At 36.2% G+C, this 22,069-nt stretch overlaps 1 protein-coding gene across 1 annotated transcript; it reads right to left on the bottom strand.

Moving 5' to 3' along the window:
• Window positions 1–1,478: 1,478 nt before the first annotated feature.
• On the bottom strand, window positions 1,479–15,731 carry LOC145814266 (serrate RNA effector molecule-like). The gene is made up of 12 exons (XM_082910889.1): window positions 15,107–15,731; window positions 9,368–9,486; window positions 7,949–8,006; window positions 6,963–7,037; window positions 6,741–6,815; window positions 6,602–6,649; window positions 6,306–6,374; window positions 5,362–6,165; window positions 5,226–5,274; window positions 2,889–3,169; window positions 2,608–2,790; window positions 1,479–1,943 (listed from the first exon to the last, which is right to left on the bottom strand). Exons 1-12 carry the CDS (start codon window positions 15,538–15,540, stop codon window positions 1,883–1,885), a joined length of 2,256 nt encoding a protein of 751 aa, XP_082767015.1. The 5' UTR covers window positions 15,541–15,731; the 3' UTR covers window positions 1,479–1,882.
• Window positions 15,732–22,069: the final 6,338 nt, after the last annotated feature.

Here is a 22,069-nt window from a genome sequence, read left to right as displayed (position 1 = left end):
AAACTGCAATATTGATGTTTTGTACAAATTTCACAAATAAAAGATTGACGTTGTTGTGCAAATTTCATATTATATTGATGATCTTGCTTAGAGATCTTAATGATCACAGATTAAAAAAATATGATGATCTTTCCTTCTCATTTTATTTGTTCATCTTTCATTTTAGGATGTCCCAAAAAAGATTGTCCATCTCGTATAGTCCAAACACAAAATGTGCAAGTTTCCAAAACTATCCCTCGTATAAAACTATAATTATGTTTGAAGGTAAGAAATAAAGGGGCATTAATTAAACATTTTTCAAATTGAACAAAGAAAGTAAAATTTATCAAATGTCATTGAAATCTCTCTCAATACATATTTATGATTTTTTGTTCTTTTGCGGTTTAAAATTTGTTCTGTCGCTGAAGTATTTCGCTCTAAAAGCATCTTGCCATCATGCTTAATCTATTGATGAATCTAGCAAATACAATTCTGTAAGCAAACTCTGCTTTCAAGTTTGGGCAACTATAAACAATAGTGGAATCTCCATTCACAAGGGTTAGCCTTTATAAGGAGCAAAAGCAAATCAATGAAGAATTGAACTTAATTTAACGGAAATGGTGACACGCAACATTAACCTAATTCTAATAATATGGTTTGCTGTGAAATCCGATTAGAAGTCAAGGAGCACGTGAGATTGATATCTGAGAACTGAGGCGGTCAGAGGCAAACAAAGTGTAAAGTCCGACAAGCCAAGACATAGAAGATGTAGAGTCTGGCAAAGATAAACAACATAGGTAGGTGTAGAGTCCGCTAGAGAGACTGAAAAATCCAAGACGAAACCCCAAAGAGCAGCCAACATATGACCGAAATTGAACTGAAATTTCTCCCACAGGGATATAATGCATTTTTATTGCATTACAAAGAGCACCAAACGAAATTTCATCCATCAACACACACAATCTAAAAAATTAAAGAAAATTTGATTAACAGGCCACGCAGTTTAGGGGCGGTGGTGAAAAAAGTATGGGGAGGTGAGACACGACAATCAAGCACCGCAATCTGAGAAATACAACAAACTGCTTTTCATTTTCCAAATAAATACAGAATACTTGATTGACAAACCGTATCCAAAAACTGTTTCCACAAGAAAAAATTTCCCAAAAGAACTTGCTTTCTTAGATGAACACAAAAAACTGTTCTGGAATTTTTGATAACTGTTTTGCATGAATGAAGATGAAACAAACAAGGTTTTTCATACTTTCTGTTGCTTTTGTTTTGAGTAAAACAAAAAAAAAAAAAGCCAAACACATACACAAACAACAGGCCATAACACATACAAAAACTTAAAATCACCCTGCCTGCCCTTTGAATCATCCAGTCCTATGCCTCAATCCATAAATAAATTATCAAACTTCAATTTGCCAAATTAAAAGGCATCATCTGCAAAAGAGGACATACCACAGTTCCACGCCTTAAAAATAACAGATTGCAGAGGATGCTCACAACTCTTTGTTCACTTTTATTATTGGAGATGTGGCAAAGGGAAACAAACACACAACACAGCTATCTGAAACTAATAATGTCCAGAAGGAGGTCAATTTTATAGCACTAGCAAGTCATAATTGTTTAAAAAACTCCCACTAATTCACTGTAGAGCCTTTCTCTTATATTATCAGAATTTGAAGCATTACCTACATTGGAAACATAAAAAGAATCATGAGAAACACCACCACTAGCACGCAGTTTAGTTCACCCTCTTGGATTTATGGCACAATGGAAATGGAGGTTGTCTCTGCTTCTACTACTGGACAACTCTGGCAAAATTACAGCACAGTTGTTCGCCCCAAGACAAGCAAGCCAGTTGGATAAAATTTTAATGCCAGAGATACACTTGAGAGGCCTACAAACTTCTGTAGTCTATCACCGTGACTTCATCCTCTGGCGCATCAAGGTCTTGATAACTGCACCAATGTATGTATATGTGAGTTAGTGCTACACCTTACATCATCAGGACCAGATTAAACAAAAAAAAGTAATGAAACTTAATCTAAGACTTTAAAAAAAAAAAAAATACAATTATATCCTTGATATCAAACTAACAAAGCAAAGAGGAAGGACAAGTGGATAAACTGTTGGAAGGAAAAACTATAAACAAGACACAACATATTCTCATGGAAACTTCATGAGGCCGACCAACCTGCAGAAGGGTGGAGGTGGAGGGTGGGTTAGGTGCAGTAAATTAATATAGTGCTTATGCTTGTTGGTAAAGGAAAACATGTTACTTTTGCTGATACCATGTGACACAATGTTGTGATATGTACACAATTTGCATGCCAGTCCTATTGATTGTGTAGACAATTAGCATCATCAGTTTTCCTCCCTAAAATCTTTCAGTGCTTAAAATAAAAGCACAATTTGCAAAAAAAAGACGTACTTGCACAACACACAGAAAGATCACAAACAGGAGTAGAATGCAGAAAAAATTGAAACAAGATAAAACAAATGTAAGCTGGTCCAATAGCTTCTCAAACAACTGACTTTGTAAAATGAAAAATAAGAAGATAAATAGAAGCCTAAATAAAAAATCAGTACTTTGAAAAAATAAAAATTAAGTCTAGAGCTTGCCTTCGTAAACGTCGAGGATCTTGTCGGAATGCTGGAGGTAAAGCAATGATTGGGGCTGGCCCACTCATTTGAGGCCCTGACCGCCCATTTCTACCACCGCCTTCAAAAGGGGAAGGTCCACCTTGCTCTCGCAGCATCCGCATTGCAACTTCAGGAGGAGCTGGGACAAATGGTCCCAATGGTCTGGAATCATAACCATTCGCAAATGCTAAATAAGATAAGCCAAATAAAATACCAACTGCCATCACACAAGGCCAAATCATAGAATGAACTGAACTTACCCAGCCCCAGGAACAGGCATAAGTACAGGAGGGGGGGCTATATCTGAAGGAAAAGGAGGAGCAACATGAATTCCTTGTCCACCAAAAGAATCAAACATTAGTTCATCTGGATTGCCTCCAACTGGACCATCATTATTGGACTGGAAATCCAATGTCTGTGGCTTCTCAGACCTATCAAATCTTTCACTGCCATTATCTCGATTGTCACGTTCTCTACGGTTGCCACGTTCATCTTTCAGTCGGTTATCTGGACCTGGCCTACGCCTCTGTATCTTCTCCTTCTGCAGAAACAATGATGATAGTGATTATAATAACATTATAATTGAACAAAAAATAATGGCTTCCTGTACACATGAAACACTGGACACAGAAATTCAATGAGCAACTTCAGCAAATTGCATAACCCATATGGAATAATTAGCAGAAAGTCAAGAAGAAATATAAGTACACAAAATGGTAATTCTTCTATATACAAGATGATGTCCGTAGACTATTAAGTCCACACGGATTTCAAGGCAGAAGTGAAAATATCAAGTAGATCAATACAAAACCCTTATCTTTCTCTGCATACCATTAACTTGGGAAATTGAGCACGGCATTTGACACCAGAAAACATGAGACAAATGAAAACTCGGAAGTCATTGTTACAATTGACACACATGCATGGCCAACTGAAAGGCCTTATCCGACTTCCAAGGTGCAATTTTCACCATCTGCTAATTATTTATATCATAGTTCCTTTCAATGTTTGCTCAATTCTTAATGTGCAATGACAATAAAACAGAATCATCTAAGTTGACAAATTCCCATTGTCAATATTAACAAACAGTAATACACAATGCAGGTTACAGAGTCGTCCGAGAGAAAGGCATATGTGAGGTCTACGTACAAACTAGGTTAGAAACATCAGCCTAATGATTTCTTTACATTCGGATGGTTCTTTTTTTACTTTAAAAGGAAGAAATGTGGAATATTTTACGCATTGATAAGATTTTTGTAAATTTTTTTGGGATAAATTAGGCATTGATAAGAAGATAATAATATCCTCATCCATTTGAGAATTATGATACTCAATTCATGGGATCTTACATCCAACTAACACAGTAGTAGTCTCCAAACAGATTAGGAAGTGTGGAAGTGTGAAAAGAAAAATTTACAATAGGATTTACTAGTAGTTCAATCCAAAAATAATTGAGGTACAGTTTTTACCAACAAAGTTGATTTCATTTTTGGTATGATACATAGGGCACTTCGCCCACATATGGTCACCATATTGGTCACTTTTGAACCCAACATGCATCTCAAGAAATGTTCAACACCAGGTTAGGATCCACATCCCTCGTCCATGTCCATCGATACAAATGTTGATTTTACATATTTCTAAAATTAACAACTTATGTGCCTATTGCAGCTTTAGGTCAGGGATTCTGCAATAAATTATTCTTTTCATATCGTTGCAAACTAGCAGCATATAATCCACAGATGCATGTGTATCTTCGGCCCATGTATTCTACCTTGACAGTGCAAGAAAGATGTTTCAGGTCCATTAACAGGCCACCATATGTGTGTGCGTGTGTGTGTGTTCCATAAGAAACACCAGAGACAAACAGATCAGCTCACATATACCAAGTCCAGTATGTAGGAATTGTTGTCTTCCAACAGCCTGCATCTATGAAATTATTTGTTAAGCATTGAATCAATTCTTTTGCACTTTTATGTTTCCAACTGTTACAATGTAAGTGTTTGTTGGATGTCTTATATTTGTTGGATATTGGTATTTGGAATGTTGAATTTTGTTGGTTGTTTTAAGGTTTAGGTTTAGGTTTAGGTTTAGGTTTAGGTTTAGTATTTGAAATCTTGAATGCATCATGCTTTTCAGAATATAACTCTTTGACATTTTACGAAAAAATGTACAAAAAAATAGAGAGGTGATGTGACTCAAAAAAGATAAAAAGACACAAAGTATGATATCTTAGTAGCATCCCAAACAACCCAAGTTTTTGTCTATGTTATTTATTTATTTTTAATATCCTTGGAGTTTGCCTTTCTTTGATGAAGTCATTGCTTCGCCTCATCAACTCATGCTTAGGTCCCCAGAGGCCATGTCATCTTGGTTCACTTTCACCTTTTGAAAAAAAAAAAAAGACTGGCATGGACCAAGCTAAATAGTGTGAGCTTATAACCAAGTGGGGCAATAAGGTGGTTGGTTGCTGGTCCTAGGCCTCTTGCATGGATGAGTGCATCATTCTTTTCACTTCCATACCCAAAGAACATAAACACGCACAGAACACTAATCTATTTATATGTGAATGACAGATTACAGAGAATGAATCGTACCGGTACAGAAGGCTGCATAACAGGAGTCCCACCAGGTGCATCTGCATCACTGCAATGACAGGTAGCTAATCATCACTGTAACTCTATAATCAACACAAAGAGGAAAACACAATCCTAACCAGAAAGAAATACTTACTCCATGTAGTTCTGGAAATACAGATCTTCACGCACTTTAGAAGTTAGCTCCATCACAAGTTCTGGGTGCTTCAGCTTTAAATGCTTATGGACAAACTCAGCAGCATGGAATAGCTTTGTGCAACCCTTGGCTCCACAACCATACTTCCACCCATATTTCTCATCTCTAATTTTTCGGACATAGGGGTCTAAAGCTTCAACAGCAGTCGCATCTATCTTTTCCTTAGCAGTCATTATTTCCAACGGATCATGACCCTTCAACCTCTCTTGCCAACGAGAGTCTAGTTTCTTTTCCCACTCGGCCCCATTACTAGGTCCATCAGAACTCTTGCCATCTAACCTGACATGCCGGAGACCCTTTGGTTCACTTGTTTCGACCAATCCATAGTAATCCACTCCATGAATGCGCCAAAGATAAGTAATAAGGGTATCCAGTAGCTCAACACCCTCAAGGCCTTTGACAGAGGCTAAACCCCGTACAATAATAACCGGGCCACTGGAACCACCATGAGACTTGTCCCTGTTCATTCTGTCATTATCAACCCTAGATAGTATATTGTCCTCAATTCCCTTTTCAGAGTCAAGTTTTCGAACAAGGGCCTGGCCCTGTTCAATGTCAACTTGGATCCGTCTGGGTTCAGAGCTGACTGGGTGAGCCTTGGGAGCAGCTGAAAGAAGATCAGTTTCTTTAGCTGGGGCCTTACCATGCCGTTTTCTTTTCCCACTTATGTCTGCTTCATCCTCAGAGTTAGGATCACTTGTCTGTCCTGATTTGGTTGAAGATGAAGCATCAACACCAGGACCTCTGCTTCACGCGAGGAAAAGTAATTGGTATGGTATCAAATCATTTATAAATTTAAAAAATAAAAATGAAAATAAAAAAATACAAAACGTTTGGTGCCATGGTTTGGGGTGCAGTGTTAAGTGCATAAGTGTAGATCTTACAAATCCAATGTTCCACTCTGCAAATCAAGCAAGAAATCCTTTGCCATCTTTCGTGCAAGCTCATTCCTCCTAAACAAAAATAAATTAATAAAAAACAATACTCAAATTAAAAACCAGATAACAGCAAATAACAGTTAGCAACCCTTAACCAAAAACATCTTAAGCATTTATTTTAGGTTTTCCTTTTCCATCTCTTGATTGACTTTTTAAAGTTAACCACACGAGAATTTTTATTATTATAAAATACATAAAACTAAGTTACCAACTTCCATCCTTCAATGATGTAAGTAGCACACCTTTCTATCACAGCAAGTAAATTTGTGGGATGATATTTGTCTTTCAACCTACATACAAAAGAAAGATCAATTAGAAATATATATATATATATATGATAGAAAAAGTGACCACAAATTAAAAGAAAAAGAAGAAATGCACCATTGTTCATCTTTGTGAGCATCAAAAAAAGCTCGTTTCTGAGTCGATATGTACTCTGACTTGTATTCCTGATATCTGTTAACAAAAAGCTAAGGTCAATCCAAGATTCCAAAAAGCAAAAGTAAATGAAAAACTGGAGAGGGGGGAAGCACAGTTGAAGAAAGTTGCTAAGCTCAATTTATGTTCAAACACATACAGCAATTAAAACATTCCTTCCTGTACCTGCGCTCAGCTTCTGCTGGTAGAATGTCATCTTCAAGCTCCTGAATGAACTGCTTATAAGACATCAAACCTTCTCTGAAAAATAAAATTTTTAGTGTTACATTCTTGTCACAAACATAGACAAGTGACACGACACAACAATTTTCAATAAAATACAGGACACAATACGCCTAGGACACATTAAATTTTACTTTTTAAAAGTTTATTATATGTCAAAAATATGAATAGTTTATTCAAAGATAATGAAAAAAAATTAAAAATAACACTAATTAAATTAGAGGCCATATATTCCATGACTTGACCATCAAGATATCATTCACGTAATAATTGCATTATAAAAACGTCATAATTGCATTATAAAGAATGCAAACTATTGTAGATCATTAAAATACACATGATATATTCATGAACTCCTTGGTGGTAGAAGTATCTATGATGCTTTTAAAGTAACGAGTCATTATCCATAGATACTTCTGTCACATATACATGAACTCCCCCTTAGTGGTAGAAGTATTAATCTTTTTGAATATCTGGCTAGGGCATAATAATATACTAAGATGGTTACCAAAACCAGCTCAGAAAGAGGATCAAAGGGAGACAAGGAGAGAGAGGTGGACATAAAAAAGTTCCTTTTTTCTTTTTTATTTATTTTTTAAATATGAAGAACAAGAAACATATGGAGTTCTCATCTCTTCTTAATTAGCAATCAAATGTTTGTGTATTAGCGAAAATTGAGAAACAAAGCTTTTGAGTAAGAAATCTGGTGACAACTAAATTGTTAAAGAATAAAATTACATTAGCATCTCTTTTCTTATTGGATAAAATGAAATTAGCATCTCACTTTCAACTTGCACAGAGAGTTGAAATTTCCAATAATTTAAATAAAAAGTCAAACTCTGGCTTAGCCTCAAAAAACATATTACTAGAAACCCTTGTCTTACAAGGCATAGTGATACATTAGAGTCTAACCAGTCTGAAATGCCTACCTCTGAGAACTCCCTGCATTGGAGGCATCATTGAAACCACCACGACCTGAATCCCAGTCTGCAAAACAAGGAATACCCAATATGCTCTATGTTAACAATAAAAGACAAATTTAAAAATTATCGGCATGCCAGACAGAATATCAGCAGCCAAACTTCTGGGCAAAGAATGCACAGCTAGCCCTAAAAAGAAAGAAACATCACCCAAAATATATACTCCCTCCGTCCCAAAATATTAGTCCCTTATTCCATTTTTCATTGTCCCAAAATATTAGTCCATTTTCAAAAATCAAGTACAAAAATAATATAAATTTCCTATTTTGCCCTTCTTTTAAATTCATTAACATAAAAAGTACAATTATGACATTGATATTCCCCAAAAACGTACTATTAAAGGGTAATTTTGGAAAATCAATTTTTTTAAAGTGCAATAATTGTACTACCAAAAAAAGTTAGATTCTTCAAAATGGACCATTATTTTGGGACGGAGGGAGTATATATTTGTTTTTCATTTAATTCCTATGAGCAAATCGATGAATGCCACCTTGACAAAATCATTAAAAAAGTTCGAGACTTGATCCTGTGCCATTTTGAAGGTTAGCACAAAAGACTCGGCTGATTTAAAAGGTCAAGCACGTTAGTTCCTTTGCCATGCTAAGTTGTTTGTGTTGATTGTTGATTTATAGAATGCTTAAACATAAAATTAATAAAGAGACAAGCAGTCAGTGTAGAAAAATAATCCAGAAGGTCGTCTCACCTTGTGTTATAAATACTATAGAGCAACAATTACCCTCAAGTTTTTGAATAAATAGGAAGCAATTTAGCGTTACAAATGTGTTACTTGTTTCTCTCATGTTGGATATTCTTCATGCAGTATGCACATTAAGTGACCAGGATATTATTCAGAAATCTATTAATGAATGTTGTCTATAATACATGAAATAAATATACCGAGTCTGTAATTTCCTATGATTTTCAAATATTTCATCAACGATACTTATGAGCGCCACTGTTACTGCACATACAGGCATAACAATTTAGATGGATTGGAACTCAGCAACAAATAGTGCCATGCCATGATCATCTTTATCATGAATAGTAGTGAAAGTTACTAGGGATCAAAAAATTCATAAAATTTATCACTGTAGTCTGCAGATAGTTGACAAGATTCCAATTGATGAATTCAGAGATTAAATATGGCACCACTTAAAATCCAAGGCTCAAATATAAGCATTCCTTCCATATTAAATTAAGCTATTTGACAATTTCTTTGGGAAAGACAACCCAAAAGCTTTAATAATATATTCAAATAGAACAAGCTCTAGGCTATGAAAACATTTATCACAATACTCAAGTTGAAACCCAAAAACCAATTATAATTCTCAATGAATTGCGTGTTTAAAGCAAAAGTCCAGTGATTACCAGATGAACCAGTTTGATAACCAGCAGATGAACGACCCATGTACCGACCATGAGGCCTTTCATCAGCATAACCAGGCCTGCCGCCCATATCACGTTCATATGGATAATCATATCCAAACCTATATCATCAAAAATATTGAACAATGGTGAAAAAGGGTACACACAGATTACGAAAATAAAGAAAGAAGACATGCAAATAGATACCCGGGCCCAACTAAAGTAGCCATAAGTATAACAAAGAAATAGAAAAATCCTATGCACAAGACTAGATTCAAAGAGATAAAAGAACAAATTATAAGAAAACCATAAAATAAAAATACAACCATAGTTCAAAAGTGTAAAAGAAAGAAAGGCGTGGATAGGGTAGATGATACACTTGGCAAGTGTTGGGGCCAAGATATTAAGGCATGCCTATATTGCTCATGGCACTCCATGGTTTGGTTAAGAAAGCTTCACTCAAACTATCGTGTCTCCTTCGCTTGTGGACAACATGATGCTCTCTATAAATGTGTTTTCCCCTATCTACATTAAGACGTAGGCTCATCCTCCAATCAAGTTGTCCTTGCCACTACACTCAGGGCTACATCTTAGGCTCGGCCAAGTACCCTACCTCCATTGAGCGGTGTCTCACCAAGCAAATCTTCCATTCACACTTGACTCTAAGCACCTTGACACAACCACACTAATCTAGGTTGGGAGCAAGGCATAGGAACTTGAGCCCATCAGAGGATCTGTGGCTTAGAAGTTAGAGTAGAGGATTCATCAAGGTGCCTCATCCCACACTCATCCGAGACAAGAGAGAGAAAGATCTCCACAAGCAAAGACCATGTTTAGCAAGACATGCAACACCTCGTAAGAAATATCCCACCTAACTCCTTTAGATTCGCAATACAGCTGTTGAGACTTAACCATTGCACTCCCATCAGCCCTTTGGTGTAATCATAGGTGCCATTAGTAATTAGAAAACATTAACCAAGAGGGATGAGGCAAGACATTGAGCATGTTGAGTTGTCTCCCATCATTAAACCACCATATAAAAGAAGACCTCCATTCATAACAAGCTATTTGCCACCTATCTCCTCTGAAAAGCCCAAAGCTCTCTTTATTGCCATCCTCTCTTAGTTTAAGACTGGCTTATGTCACATATTGACTCATTAGGGATGCGAGTTCTACACTAAGCACTTTGCAAGCGCATTAGTTTGTGAGCTGCAAGACAGGTAGGGTAAATCCCTATCGCATCTCCTGGGTTGGTCCTTGGGTATAATGCACGAGGTACGCAGTACCACTTGTGGAGTCAGCTTCTCAGGGGGATGACAAGCGCCCAGTTTGTGACAAGTGTTATTAGAGCCAGCCTAGGGGCACTGTGATGGGGATGATACGTGGGACTTACACCAAGCACCTTCATTGTGGCGTCTACACCAAGGGTGGTGTCCTTACGAGGCGGGTTCCCATGGGTAGGGGAACGGACAAGCATGGAGGCATGCAGGATAATGTCCCCTTGACGAGGGTGTCAGGAACTGGTAGTGGTAGCATGTCACGTACCGACTTATTAGGGATGTGAGTTCTACACCAAGCACCTTACAAGCATATTAGTTTGTGAGAAACAAGGCAGGCAGGGTAGATTCCTATCGCATTTCCTGGGTTGATCCTTGGACATAATGCACGGGGTACGCAATACCACTCGTGGAGCTGGCTTCTCGGGAGGATGACAAACGCCCAGTCCGTGACACTTAGCTTTGACCATCCTTGCCTCTTGTGTCTCTTTTCCATCTTAGTACCTACCATCTTCCCATAAGACCCCACCTTAGCACCTTAGCAACAGGGAAAAATTAAGGAGACATCACTTGTGACTAATGTGACAACTAAGAACAATTCAACTAGCATGATGTAACACGGAACTTAGGAAAGGCACTGGCGGTGTTTGGAAAGAAATTTTTTAGATTTTTTTTTTGTTTTTTTCCACTGAAAGACAAATTAGTTACAAAACCAAAAAAAAAATAAATCCAAACAAAATATCACATCAAACTCCAAAATCATTTCACTTTTTCTTTCACAAACATCACATTCAACCACAAAAACACCCAACTAACTTCCCAAATACAAAAAAAAAATTTCTCCAATAATATCCTACAACTAAAAAAACCTACAAAAAAACTCACTTCCCAAACACCCACACTGAATGCAATATCTATTAACTTTACTGTTTCAAAAAAGTCAATGAAATTATTAAATCTAACGTGCATCGCCTATTGACATTGTTATCCTAGAAAATAAACAATGCAATTGAAGAGACAAGTATTCTAGTGATATCATTCTTGCCTCCAATTAAAAAAATTCTATTAATGACATGCTTCACCTCTACTAATCACCACTTCAAAGATTCAACTTTGAATTATAGAAGCTTTTGTGCTTCTCATTACAAAACTTGAGGCCGAGTTTTCACCAACATGTGGGAAATAGATGTACTCAAATATAGGAGTTGTTTCTTTGGCACAACAGTTGGCTTTCTGGGCTTCAAAATATAGCTTATTTATTTTAATCTGGTATATTTACGTTTTAAAATTTATAGTAATTTTTGTTTTCTATGATTGAGGTAGTATCTATACATTTTGTTTCTAATGGGCATGAGTTTTAATTGGGGTCTAAGTAATTGCTATATTAGGGTTACTCGAGAGTTAAATTACTTGGTTGTACCGTACTTATTAGTACGGAAAGTTTCCTGGGACATCTTCCTTGGAAACCAAGTTTGGTATAACTATTTATATGAACACACACAATCGAGCTTTCTAGTGAAGATTTTCATTAAAATTCCGATTTCAATTCTCTCTTATTCTTCTTTTTCCCTTCATTTGAGAGTTTTGTTTTAGCTCTATAGCTTGAGGTATTCAAGTAGTGTTTCCAAAAAATTGGAGCAATATGTTTCAATATCAAATTTTGCAATTTCCAACCTTGATCTAAATAAGTGGAGTTTGTTTTCAATTGTAGCATTGGATTGGATGTGAAGAAGTACATCATTAGCTCAGCAATAATGATTCCCAAGATACATCAATCTTTCTACACCAACACTTCTCATAAGTTGCGCACCCCAAAATAACAAATAAAATAAAATTACACTTCATCTTGATATTAATATTCTAGCCAAGCTACAGTTAAATGTTATGCGAGATCAACTATAAAAAAATCTTCAGGAGGTGCCCATGAGAAGGAAGGACGATATGGAATAGAAAAGAGGCACTAAGCCATAGGCATAACTAGTTCTATTCAGCACAAGATGGAGCAAATCAAACATCAAGCTTACCAAGAAGAAGCAAGGTTCATGGAACAACCTTGCCAATCTACAAATACTCTTAACACTTCAGTCATTTTTGCTTTTGTTTTTTTTTTTTGTTTTTTGGTAGACTCTGATACTTGAGCTAATAGACTCCTAAGTGCAGTTTCCAACTCAAATTCCACCACAAATCTACCCACAACAAAAATTAATTGAACTTTTGTTCTGAGTCAATATATGACCGTAAACACCTAAATGATGTGTAACCCCAATACAACCTCATTAAGGTTCTAACTTGGATGCACTTTCTTACACATGAGCCATTAGAAATTGATTCAAGTCCCCACCCACTTCCCATATAGAGATATTACTAGCTACAATTTAGCTAACGGTCTCCATATATAGTTTAAAAGCACTAAACCCAGCATTCTTGTCCAGCTTATGAACCTCAGTAGGGTAAGAATAACTTCATTATGAAAATATAGAACCAATGGGGAAATTTTACCCTTATCTCATTAGTGATGGCGAACCTCCACAGGTTTGCAGATAAAATTCCACTACACATACATGCCCCATCCAACAAGTCACATTTCTCATTATTGAAACCAAAAAAAAAAAATGCCAATATTTGTTTTTATTCTAGACTAAGAACACTCATTGGATGTCCTTATTATGCTTCTTGTCAGTTGTCACCATTTCCTTAACAAATTCTTAGCATCTGTAGGTCGGATCAATGAGAGAGAGAGAGAGAGAGAGAGAGAGAGAGAGAGAGAGGGGGGGGGGGACTTTTCATTTCCTTTGTATGTTTGCACACTTGCTTCAGGAATTGAACTTCACCATAGCAATGAGTGGTCATGACTCTTAATATGATCAACATCATAAATTCTTCATTTTCTAGTAGGTAATCAACCATGCTGTGATCTCTAGGGTGTTCGCGGATCGGTTTTGTGCGGTTTGCGGTTCAGTTTTGACCCGCCCGCATCTATGCGGTTTGGGAAAAAGTCAACCCGCAACCGCCCGCAGTGCGGTTTGCGGTTTGTGTGGATAGGGTTTGCAAATATGCGGGCGGTTGCGGGCGGTTTGCGGTTTACACTTTTTTCTTTAAAAATTAATTTTTGAGTTTTTTTTCCCAGCGAATTTAGGCATCAAATTCATTTTATATATTTGTGATAGCAATTTTTTGATGAGTTTACAAATAAAAATTGAATATCAATGCATTAAATGAAAGTACCCAAAACAAAGAAACCCTACACTAGCATTTTTGCCATGAAAAAAATGTATATCAATGCATTAAAGGTTGTACTCAATTAGAATTGCCAGTTCAGTAATCAATAATCAAACTATAAGTTCTATCGACCATTAGAAGGAAAATTTTATTAGGAAAAAGTGGATGAATCACCAATGAAAATCATATAAGAAACCAAGTTTAAGACTTGATAATTCTATGGCATTAAGAAAGTTGAGAAATACTTAAAAATAAGGATCCTAGTGTCATAGAGAATATAATGGTACTCCTGTAAAAGTTACAAAGTTAGTATATAAAAAAAAAAAATAATAATAATATTTAAAGTGCGGGCGGTTTTTGCGAGTTGCGGGTTTAAACCGCGACCCGCCCTCAACCCGCAAATTTATCATATTTCAAACCGCATCCGCCCGCATTATGTTTGCGAAACCGCCCATTTATATGCGGGTTGGGCGGATTGGACGGTTTGAGCGGTTCGGATAAACCGTTGCCCACCCCTAGATCTCCATGAGGGCCTCCTCTTGCACTTGGATTTCATTTATGAATGGCATGTGAAATGATAAAAATTGGAGGCTAAGGACTCATATGAAACTATAGATGATTGCATCATAATGATCCTCAGGCACTTAACTACCATACATTTCTTTGAAGCAAGTTCCCATTTTTCCTGTTTTTGTTACTAAGAATAAATAAAAATGTACACTTTAACATGTGCCAAACATAAACAGATGAGAGTAATAGTTCCCAAACATCACTAGAACAATGTCAGCTTAAACTGAATCCATAAACAGTGATACACAACATAGAGTTGCAAAAGTCGGCCTAAGCACTTCTACAACAGCACCAAAGCTGTCAAAGAAATTTATTAACCCAGTACCAACAAACAAAACTCGCATAACACCTTCAAGAATTCAAAATAAAGACACCAAATGCATTCTTCCCAGTCAATAATATGTCTAAAATACTTATCTAATAGCACCAGACCCACCTAGGAACGTCACAATTTCTTTCCACAAGCAGTCAACATATACTTTCTGAGACCAATAAACATTTCTCCAATATCACCAAGACCCAAAACCCTCATGTAAAATCAAGTATACTAGAAGCCTTTTAACTTCCATGTTCATTCCTATAACTCACAGCTAATTTCTGAGTCAAATAACTAACACACAACAATCAATTCAACAATAAACAAATTAAAATTCAACAATCAATTCAAAATTCTAACCTTCTATCACCAGGGCCATAACCACCTCTAGGGCTTGCACGCCTCCCATCGTACCCACCATCATCCCTCCGAGACCGCTTGAACGGCGGAAGTGGAGGTGACCTCCGTGGCGGAGAATGACGGCGGTCGCGATAAGGCGGAGGGGGGCTAGGGCTAGCACGACGCTTGTAATCCCTCTCCCTCTGCGGCGGCGGAGGTGAGGAGCGGTTGCGATCGTAATAATCTCCGCCGCGGCGGTTGGGAGGGCGGTCGAGGTCCCTGTCGTCACGCCTCTCCCTGGAATCCCTGTCTCGACGCCTCGGCAGCGGCGGAGGAGGAGGCGGCGGCGGTGGAGGTGGAGGAGACGATTCGGGGTCGTCGGCGGACTTGTTGTCGTCCTTGCGGTCTCGACGGCGGTCCAGAGAGTCGAGCGGCATGCTGATCACTTCCGCCATGGATGGTGGGGATTTGAGGAAACCCTAAAAATGGATGAGATGTGGAGGAGACGATAGATACTCTCTCAGAACTGATTTCGAGACTTCTTTCTAGGCTTCGAGCATTTTCCCAGGAGAGAGAAAGAGGGTGTAAATGGGTAAATTGTAAATACACCCTCAATTTATAAAGTTTTATTTGTTTGACTCTTCACGTTTTGAAAATTATACCTCACTCCAAATTATTAATAGCCTTACAAATACACCCTTTATGTTGCTCAATTGTTACTCACATGCTAGTTCTAGTCGGGTGCGGGTTTGTTTTCTCTCGACCCACAGGTCTGCAGGTTGAAAAAAATAGATTCGCATCTGCCGTAACTGTGGTTTGCGGTTTGTGCAGGTAGAACTACTGATGACAGAAGAAATGAACTCATAACCTTTTTTTTTCTTTTTCATTTTTTCAATTTCTATACCTTTGTCTAATATCCAATCTTCCTATCCATTTTTTTTGTTTTCTCTACAATCAATAGTTCTATGAGAAAATGAGAAAAGTAATCAAATCTCTCCCTAGTGTTTTTTTCTTTTTGTTTCTTAAGCTCCACACTCTTTCAATTTCTTTGTAAAACCCTTACCTACATTGTTTGTTCTTCAATTTCATTTGCCAATATTTACATTTTGTACATTATAGAAAGAGAGGGACTTTAGAGAAAGAAACAATAGACCATGCCCCCTATATAGGGTCGGCCCTAGGCTAAGGCCATTAAGGGTTGTGCCTAGGCCTTCTAAACTTTGGCCCCAAATTTATTAGTTTTATATTATATTAATAAAAGTTCACAGTCCAATCTTTTTTTATTGTTTAAGGCCTAGTCTAAAAGGCCCTTCAAAAAAATCTGTTGGGGTAAATTAATATATATATATATATATAATCATTGTTAGGCCTAATTAAAAATTTATATAATTAGTCCAGACACATATATATGATATAATGAGTCCAAATAAAGTCTAGTGTCAAGATTTTAATAGAATAAATAACTTTATTTTAATTTTTTGCCATCTCTTTATCATTTTTTAATTGAATGATTTTACTCTAATTTATTTTCTTTCATTTTGTTTGCTCTGATTTTTTTGCCCACTCTCTTTATCATAATTTAATTGAATAATTTTGCCTTAGTTTTTTCTTCCAATTTTTTTCCCAATAATTTGCGTTTTGTTGTCAAATAATTTGTGGGTTATGGTTTGTGTGAATTATGATTAGAATAACATAATCATTTCGTTATCAAATATCAGTGAATTACGTTGTTTGTGTTGATTATTGCTAAACTATAAAACAAAAAGACCTTATTTTATCTTTTTTGAGTCTTTGTAATGATTTTTTCTTATCTTAATATATGAAAATAAATTTTAATGATTATATGTGTAAGGAAACTTTTTGTAGTTACTAAATAATAATAAAAAAAATTATTGGTAACTTATTATTTTATCCATAATTTTTTTTTTATAAAAAAATATATGTAGACGGGTCTTCCTTTCAAAACCCACATAAGGCTCCATAAATCTCAAGGCTTGCTCTGCCCCTATATAACCATTTTATTTTATAACAACAGAGAACTTTGAATCATATAACAAATTTTTTTTTTTTTTTTTATATTTTCAATTCAATTTTCTAAAGAACCAAACGGAGGGTGTATTAGCATAAGTTGAGGGTATGAGACGGCTATTGCTCAATTTTGCTACTTAGGGTTTACAAGAAAAAGAGAATTTGATATGATAGTGGAGATTTTTATAAAAAAAAAAAAATATAACGTGCAGGAGATTGTGTAAAATTTGTAACTCGCCCGCAACCTGCAAATTAAGTCAAAACTACACTCGTACTCGCCCATATTCAGTCCTCGAAATTGCCCAAAAACTTACGAGTAGGATAGGGTCGGACGATTTGTGCATGTCCGATAACCCTATATCCACTTCTACCTTTCGACACCTACCATGGCACCACCAATTTTCTATATTACTAGTGACCATAACAACCCTTTCCACATCTGACCCTTCTTTGGTTACTTCTTCTCTCTTATCATCACCTTTCTATATTGTTACTCAATCATTACCCAAAAACGACACCTACAATTACACCCATCATTAAAATCACAGTGACATTGTCATAGATACGATCGACTTGTACCATAATTACTACAATCCCCACCAAATTTTTCTCTTTTCTTCTCATATCCAAATCAAACTCGTCCCATAACATATTTTTTAATACATATCGTTACCTCTTTGTCTTAGATTTCCCTATATATGTTGTTGACCATTCTTACTCCATTTTTCATCCTTGCAACATTCTTACCATTTTCTTGTTCCAAATGTTTATTTTCTCTTCTTAGCTCTTTTATGCTCATCTCTCTCTCAATTACCAACATTTTTTGACTTCATACAACCCTCCATTCACTTCTACTTCTACTTTTTACCTTTGTTGATGCCTTTATCTTCACTATTTTCATGCATGTTAATGTGACTAAAAGAACTTGTTGAGATTAACAAGTGATATATTAATATTTATTTATTTATTCTTATTTCTTTCATGAAAATACTAGTGTCCTATATATTAGCACATAAAAGACTAAAAATGCCATTACTACATTTTTAAATCAAATGTAAAAGCCCTTATATCTTTTGTTTTCAAAATCAAATGCAAAACCCTTTGGTTAGATAGTAAGCTTTGCTATTTCAATTAGCAACATGTCATTATTTACATGCGACTACTATTGCATATCACTGCTACCGTAATCACTTCATTCCACTACTATGGTCTACAGTTGCTTTTTCTATGACTCTATTACCTCATGCCCAAACCAACTTCCTCAACCCCAACGGTTCTATCTCTCTCTTTTACCACGATTTCATCATGCAAAATCTTCTAACTTCTTAATATACAATGTAAGAGTTTGTAATTATCTTGCTTAACAATGATAGGCACAAAGAAGAAGCAATTAATATTGAATATCTTCATAGAAGATGATAATGATTCTTTTGTATCTTTGGAATTGATTTATGTTTGTGTCGTTGAACATTATGATTAACTCTTTTAATCATTAATGATTCTTATTGGTATTGGTATTGGTATTTTTTTATCGGTCATGGGTGTAAGTTTTCTGAATGAAACTGTATATTAGTCTTAATTAATAAAACAAAGAATACATCACTTATATACAACTCTAATTTTTAAGCCTAAAAGAATACAACTCTAACTCCTAAGACTAAAAGGAAACCGAATATATCATAGAAATTGAATAGAACTAGAACTCATATTCTCACACCCCCGCTCAAACTCAAGGTGTGTTAGTAGAAAATACTGAGAGTTTGTCAAGAAGAAACCGAAACCAAGCAGTGGTGTGAGTCTTGGTGAAGAAGTCAAAAAGTTAGACAGTCGAAGAGACAAACGAAAGTGAGATAGAGCCATACTGCAGATGCTGACAGACGAAGTGACAATCAATCTCAATGTACTTTGTCTGTTCGTAAAAGACAGTGTTATGAGCAATCTGAATAGCATTTCGGTTATTACAATAGAGAGAGGTTGAAGAAGACTAGGGGACACCCAAGTTAGATAAGAGACTACGAAGCCAAACAATTTCAACAGTAGCATGAGCCATAGCACGATACTCAGTTTCGGCAGTAGAACGGAACACAACAATTTGTTTCTTATTTTTTCAAGAAATTAGGGAATCGCCAAGAAACGTACAGAAACCAGAAGTGGATTTGCGATCATTAACATTACTAGCCCAATCAGTATTTGCATAGGCCATCAAGTCTAAGGAAGAAGTAGAAGATAAGAGCAAGCCCTGAAAGATAGTATTGCGAAGATAGCGAAGAATCCGAATCAAAGTAGCCCAATGTGTAGGGCGAGGAGCAGAAACAAACTGACTAACCACATAGACAGCATAGGCAAGATCAGGGTGAGTAACTGTCAGATAGACTAAGCAATCCACAAGCTCGCGATATAGCGTAGAATCGTCTAATGAGGAGGTGGAGTTGATAATAAAGGAGGCTTAGCAGAAGCTAAGAAGACAGAGGGAGGCATAGTCTGACTAGTCGTCTTAAGATGGGTTTCCTCAGAGAGAAGCTTACGAACAATAGCATCTATAGATGGAAGATGAGACTGGTGAAGGATGCCACCTCGGATAGCCTCATACTGAGAGGAGAGATCCATTAAGAACTGCACCAAATGACTTTGCTCCTGAAACTCAATATAAGCGTCTAGTATCTTGAGACTAGGTGGTTCCATAAGAGCTAACTGATTCCAGAGGCCTGTCATCTCAATATAGAAGTCTTGAATAGTCTGATCCCGCTGACGAGCACTCTGAATAGTTGTGTTCAACTCATACTGCTTGGCAAAGTTGGACTACTGATAAACACCTAGTGAATAATCTCACACCTTTTTGGCAGTACTGTACTTGGAAAACATCATTCCAATACAATCATCTACAAAATTATGAAACCAAGTTAGAACTTAGGCATTATCACAATCCCAAGTATCACAGGAAGTTAGATATCCTTTCGCCTTCGGGTCTAATGGACGAGGAACAGAACCAGAAACATAGTTCTATTTTTTCTGACCAAGAAGAAAATTCTTCATAACACTGGCCCAATAGACATAATTGCCACCAGTGAGTTTGCATTTGATGGCTTGAATTTTAGTGTCCAACATTATAATAAAACACAGGTATGGGTCAAAGTATAAATAAAACAAATTAAGGCTTCAAGTATAAATACCTAGAACCAGTAGAATAGAAGAGTAGATCTGAAAAAATCACAGAATCCAGAGAAGATGAGTGATAGGGAGAGAGAGGCGATCTTACGAAGCGAAGCTGAGCTAAAGAGAGGCTTTACGAAAATGACACCACCGAGAGAGAGAGAGAGAGCAGACCTTCGCGAGAGAGACAGAGAACTAAGTCGAAGACAACCAGAGAACAAAGCAGAGCGAGAGTGAGCCCTTCTTGGCGAGCAAGCACGATTAGACCTAGATGAGAGATCTATGACTTCAGACCAAAAAACCAGAGAGCCTTTACGACTTTAGACCAGAGAAAGAAGACGACTCAAAGCACCAAGTCGACGCACTAAGAGTATTGCGATGACTAGCAAACATGACTTTGACTAGCGATCGCGATTCCGAATTACGAACAGATGGGTCACCCCACCCATGTTGAAGACAACCAGTGAATCCAAGAGAGCACGAATCAAAGAACAATGGTGACAGTTCTAGGGTTTCGAATTAGAGAATAATGGTGACGACTTTGATACCATGTAAGTTTTCTAAATGAAACTGTATATTAGTCTTAATTAATTAGACAAAGAATACATCACTTATACACAACTCTAATTCCTAGGCCTAAAATAATACAACTCTAACTCCTAAGCCTAAAAGGAAACCAAATACATCACAGAAACCGAATAGAACTAGAACTCATATCCTCACAGTGGGATCATCTCAGCCCAAACTACCAACCTCTCCACCCCATGGCTATCGATTGTCTCACTGTAATATCTAAAAAATATATAGAGAGAGGTGAAGTATAATTTTTCTTTTTATATTTTTTGTTTCATTATTTAGTGGTGTTAAAGTAAAGATTAAAATGGTAAAGCATATAATTTTTGTTAACATTGATCAATCAATAACACTAATAGGGCAGGTTAGTGTTATTTCAAACATCTTAAAAGCAGTGTTTCTAATTGTTAGTAACTTAGAGGAGGTGTTTGCACCGTAAAATATTTTTTGTTGATTGTAGACAAATCTAGTCTTATTGATTGTGGTCTATCGATTTTTGTTCGTCAATTTAGATCATGAATATTCATTTTAAAGGTAGTTATTATGGTCATAATTAAACTTATTATTATTTTTATTATTGTTAGTTTTATTTTTGTTTGTATAGGAAATTTTCTTATTTGTTATTGCTTGGAATAGTGGAAATGTGGGTTGATGTTGAACATATGGAAGTTGGAATACAAAACTGCTCTAGCAGTTACTTGAAGACAACGATTCTAGGCTTATAAATAGGCCAAGGATATTCCAAGCAAATGATCAACAAAACATCAAACACATCAGAAACTTCTTTTTGTCATCAGAAATAGTTTAATCTTAATTTCTAAAAGTAGAATAACATTAGTCTTTTAACAAAATTATGTTCATCGACAGACATAATTTTACTCTCTATGAAGATTAATATAATTATATTTTGCTATTTTTCAATTTCTTATTTCTCTTCCTTGATTTGTTTCTTTTTAAACCACTTGTTGGAATTTACTTATGTTGTTGGCAAAGTTTGTAGCCAAATCATCTGTCGATTGTGGCTTTGTAGAAATTTTGCTAATAGGAGGTCAATGTAGTTTTACTTTAATATGAATTGGCAAACCAAAATTAGCTAATGCATTGATATGTAATGCAATTATACCTTGTTTGAAACCCTTAGTTGTTTGTGAAAAGAAAGTAATATAGTACAAATATTAAAAATTTAACTAGTTATCAAATGAGCTAACTGTTGTTGATTTTTCTTATCTAGCA

Source organism: Camellia sinensis, unplaced genomic scaffold (genome assembly GCF_055761805.1).
Source record: "Camellia sinensis isolate YWXY unplaced genomic scaffold, ASM5576180v1 Unanchor1, whole genome shotgun sequence".
Lineage (NCBI taxonomy): Eukaryota > Viridiplantae > Streptophyta > Magnoliopsida > Ericales > Theaceae > Camellia > Camellia sinensis.
Note: the sequence above shows the minus strand (reverse complement) of the source record. Positions and strands in the feature narration are given on the sequence as shown.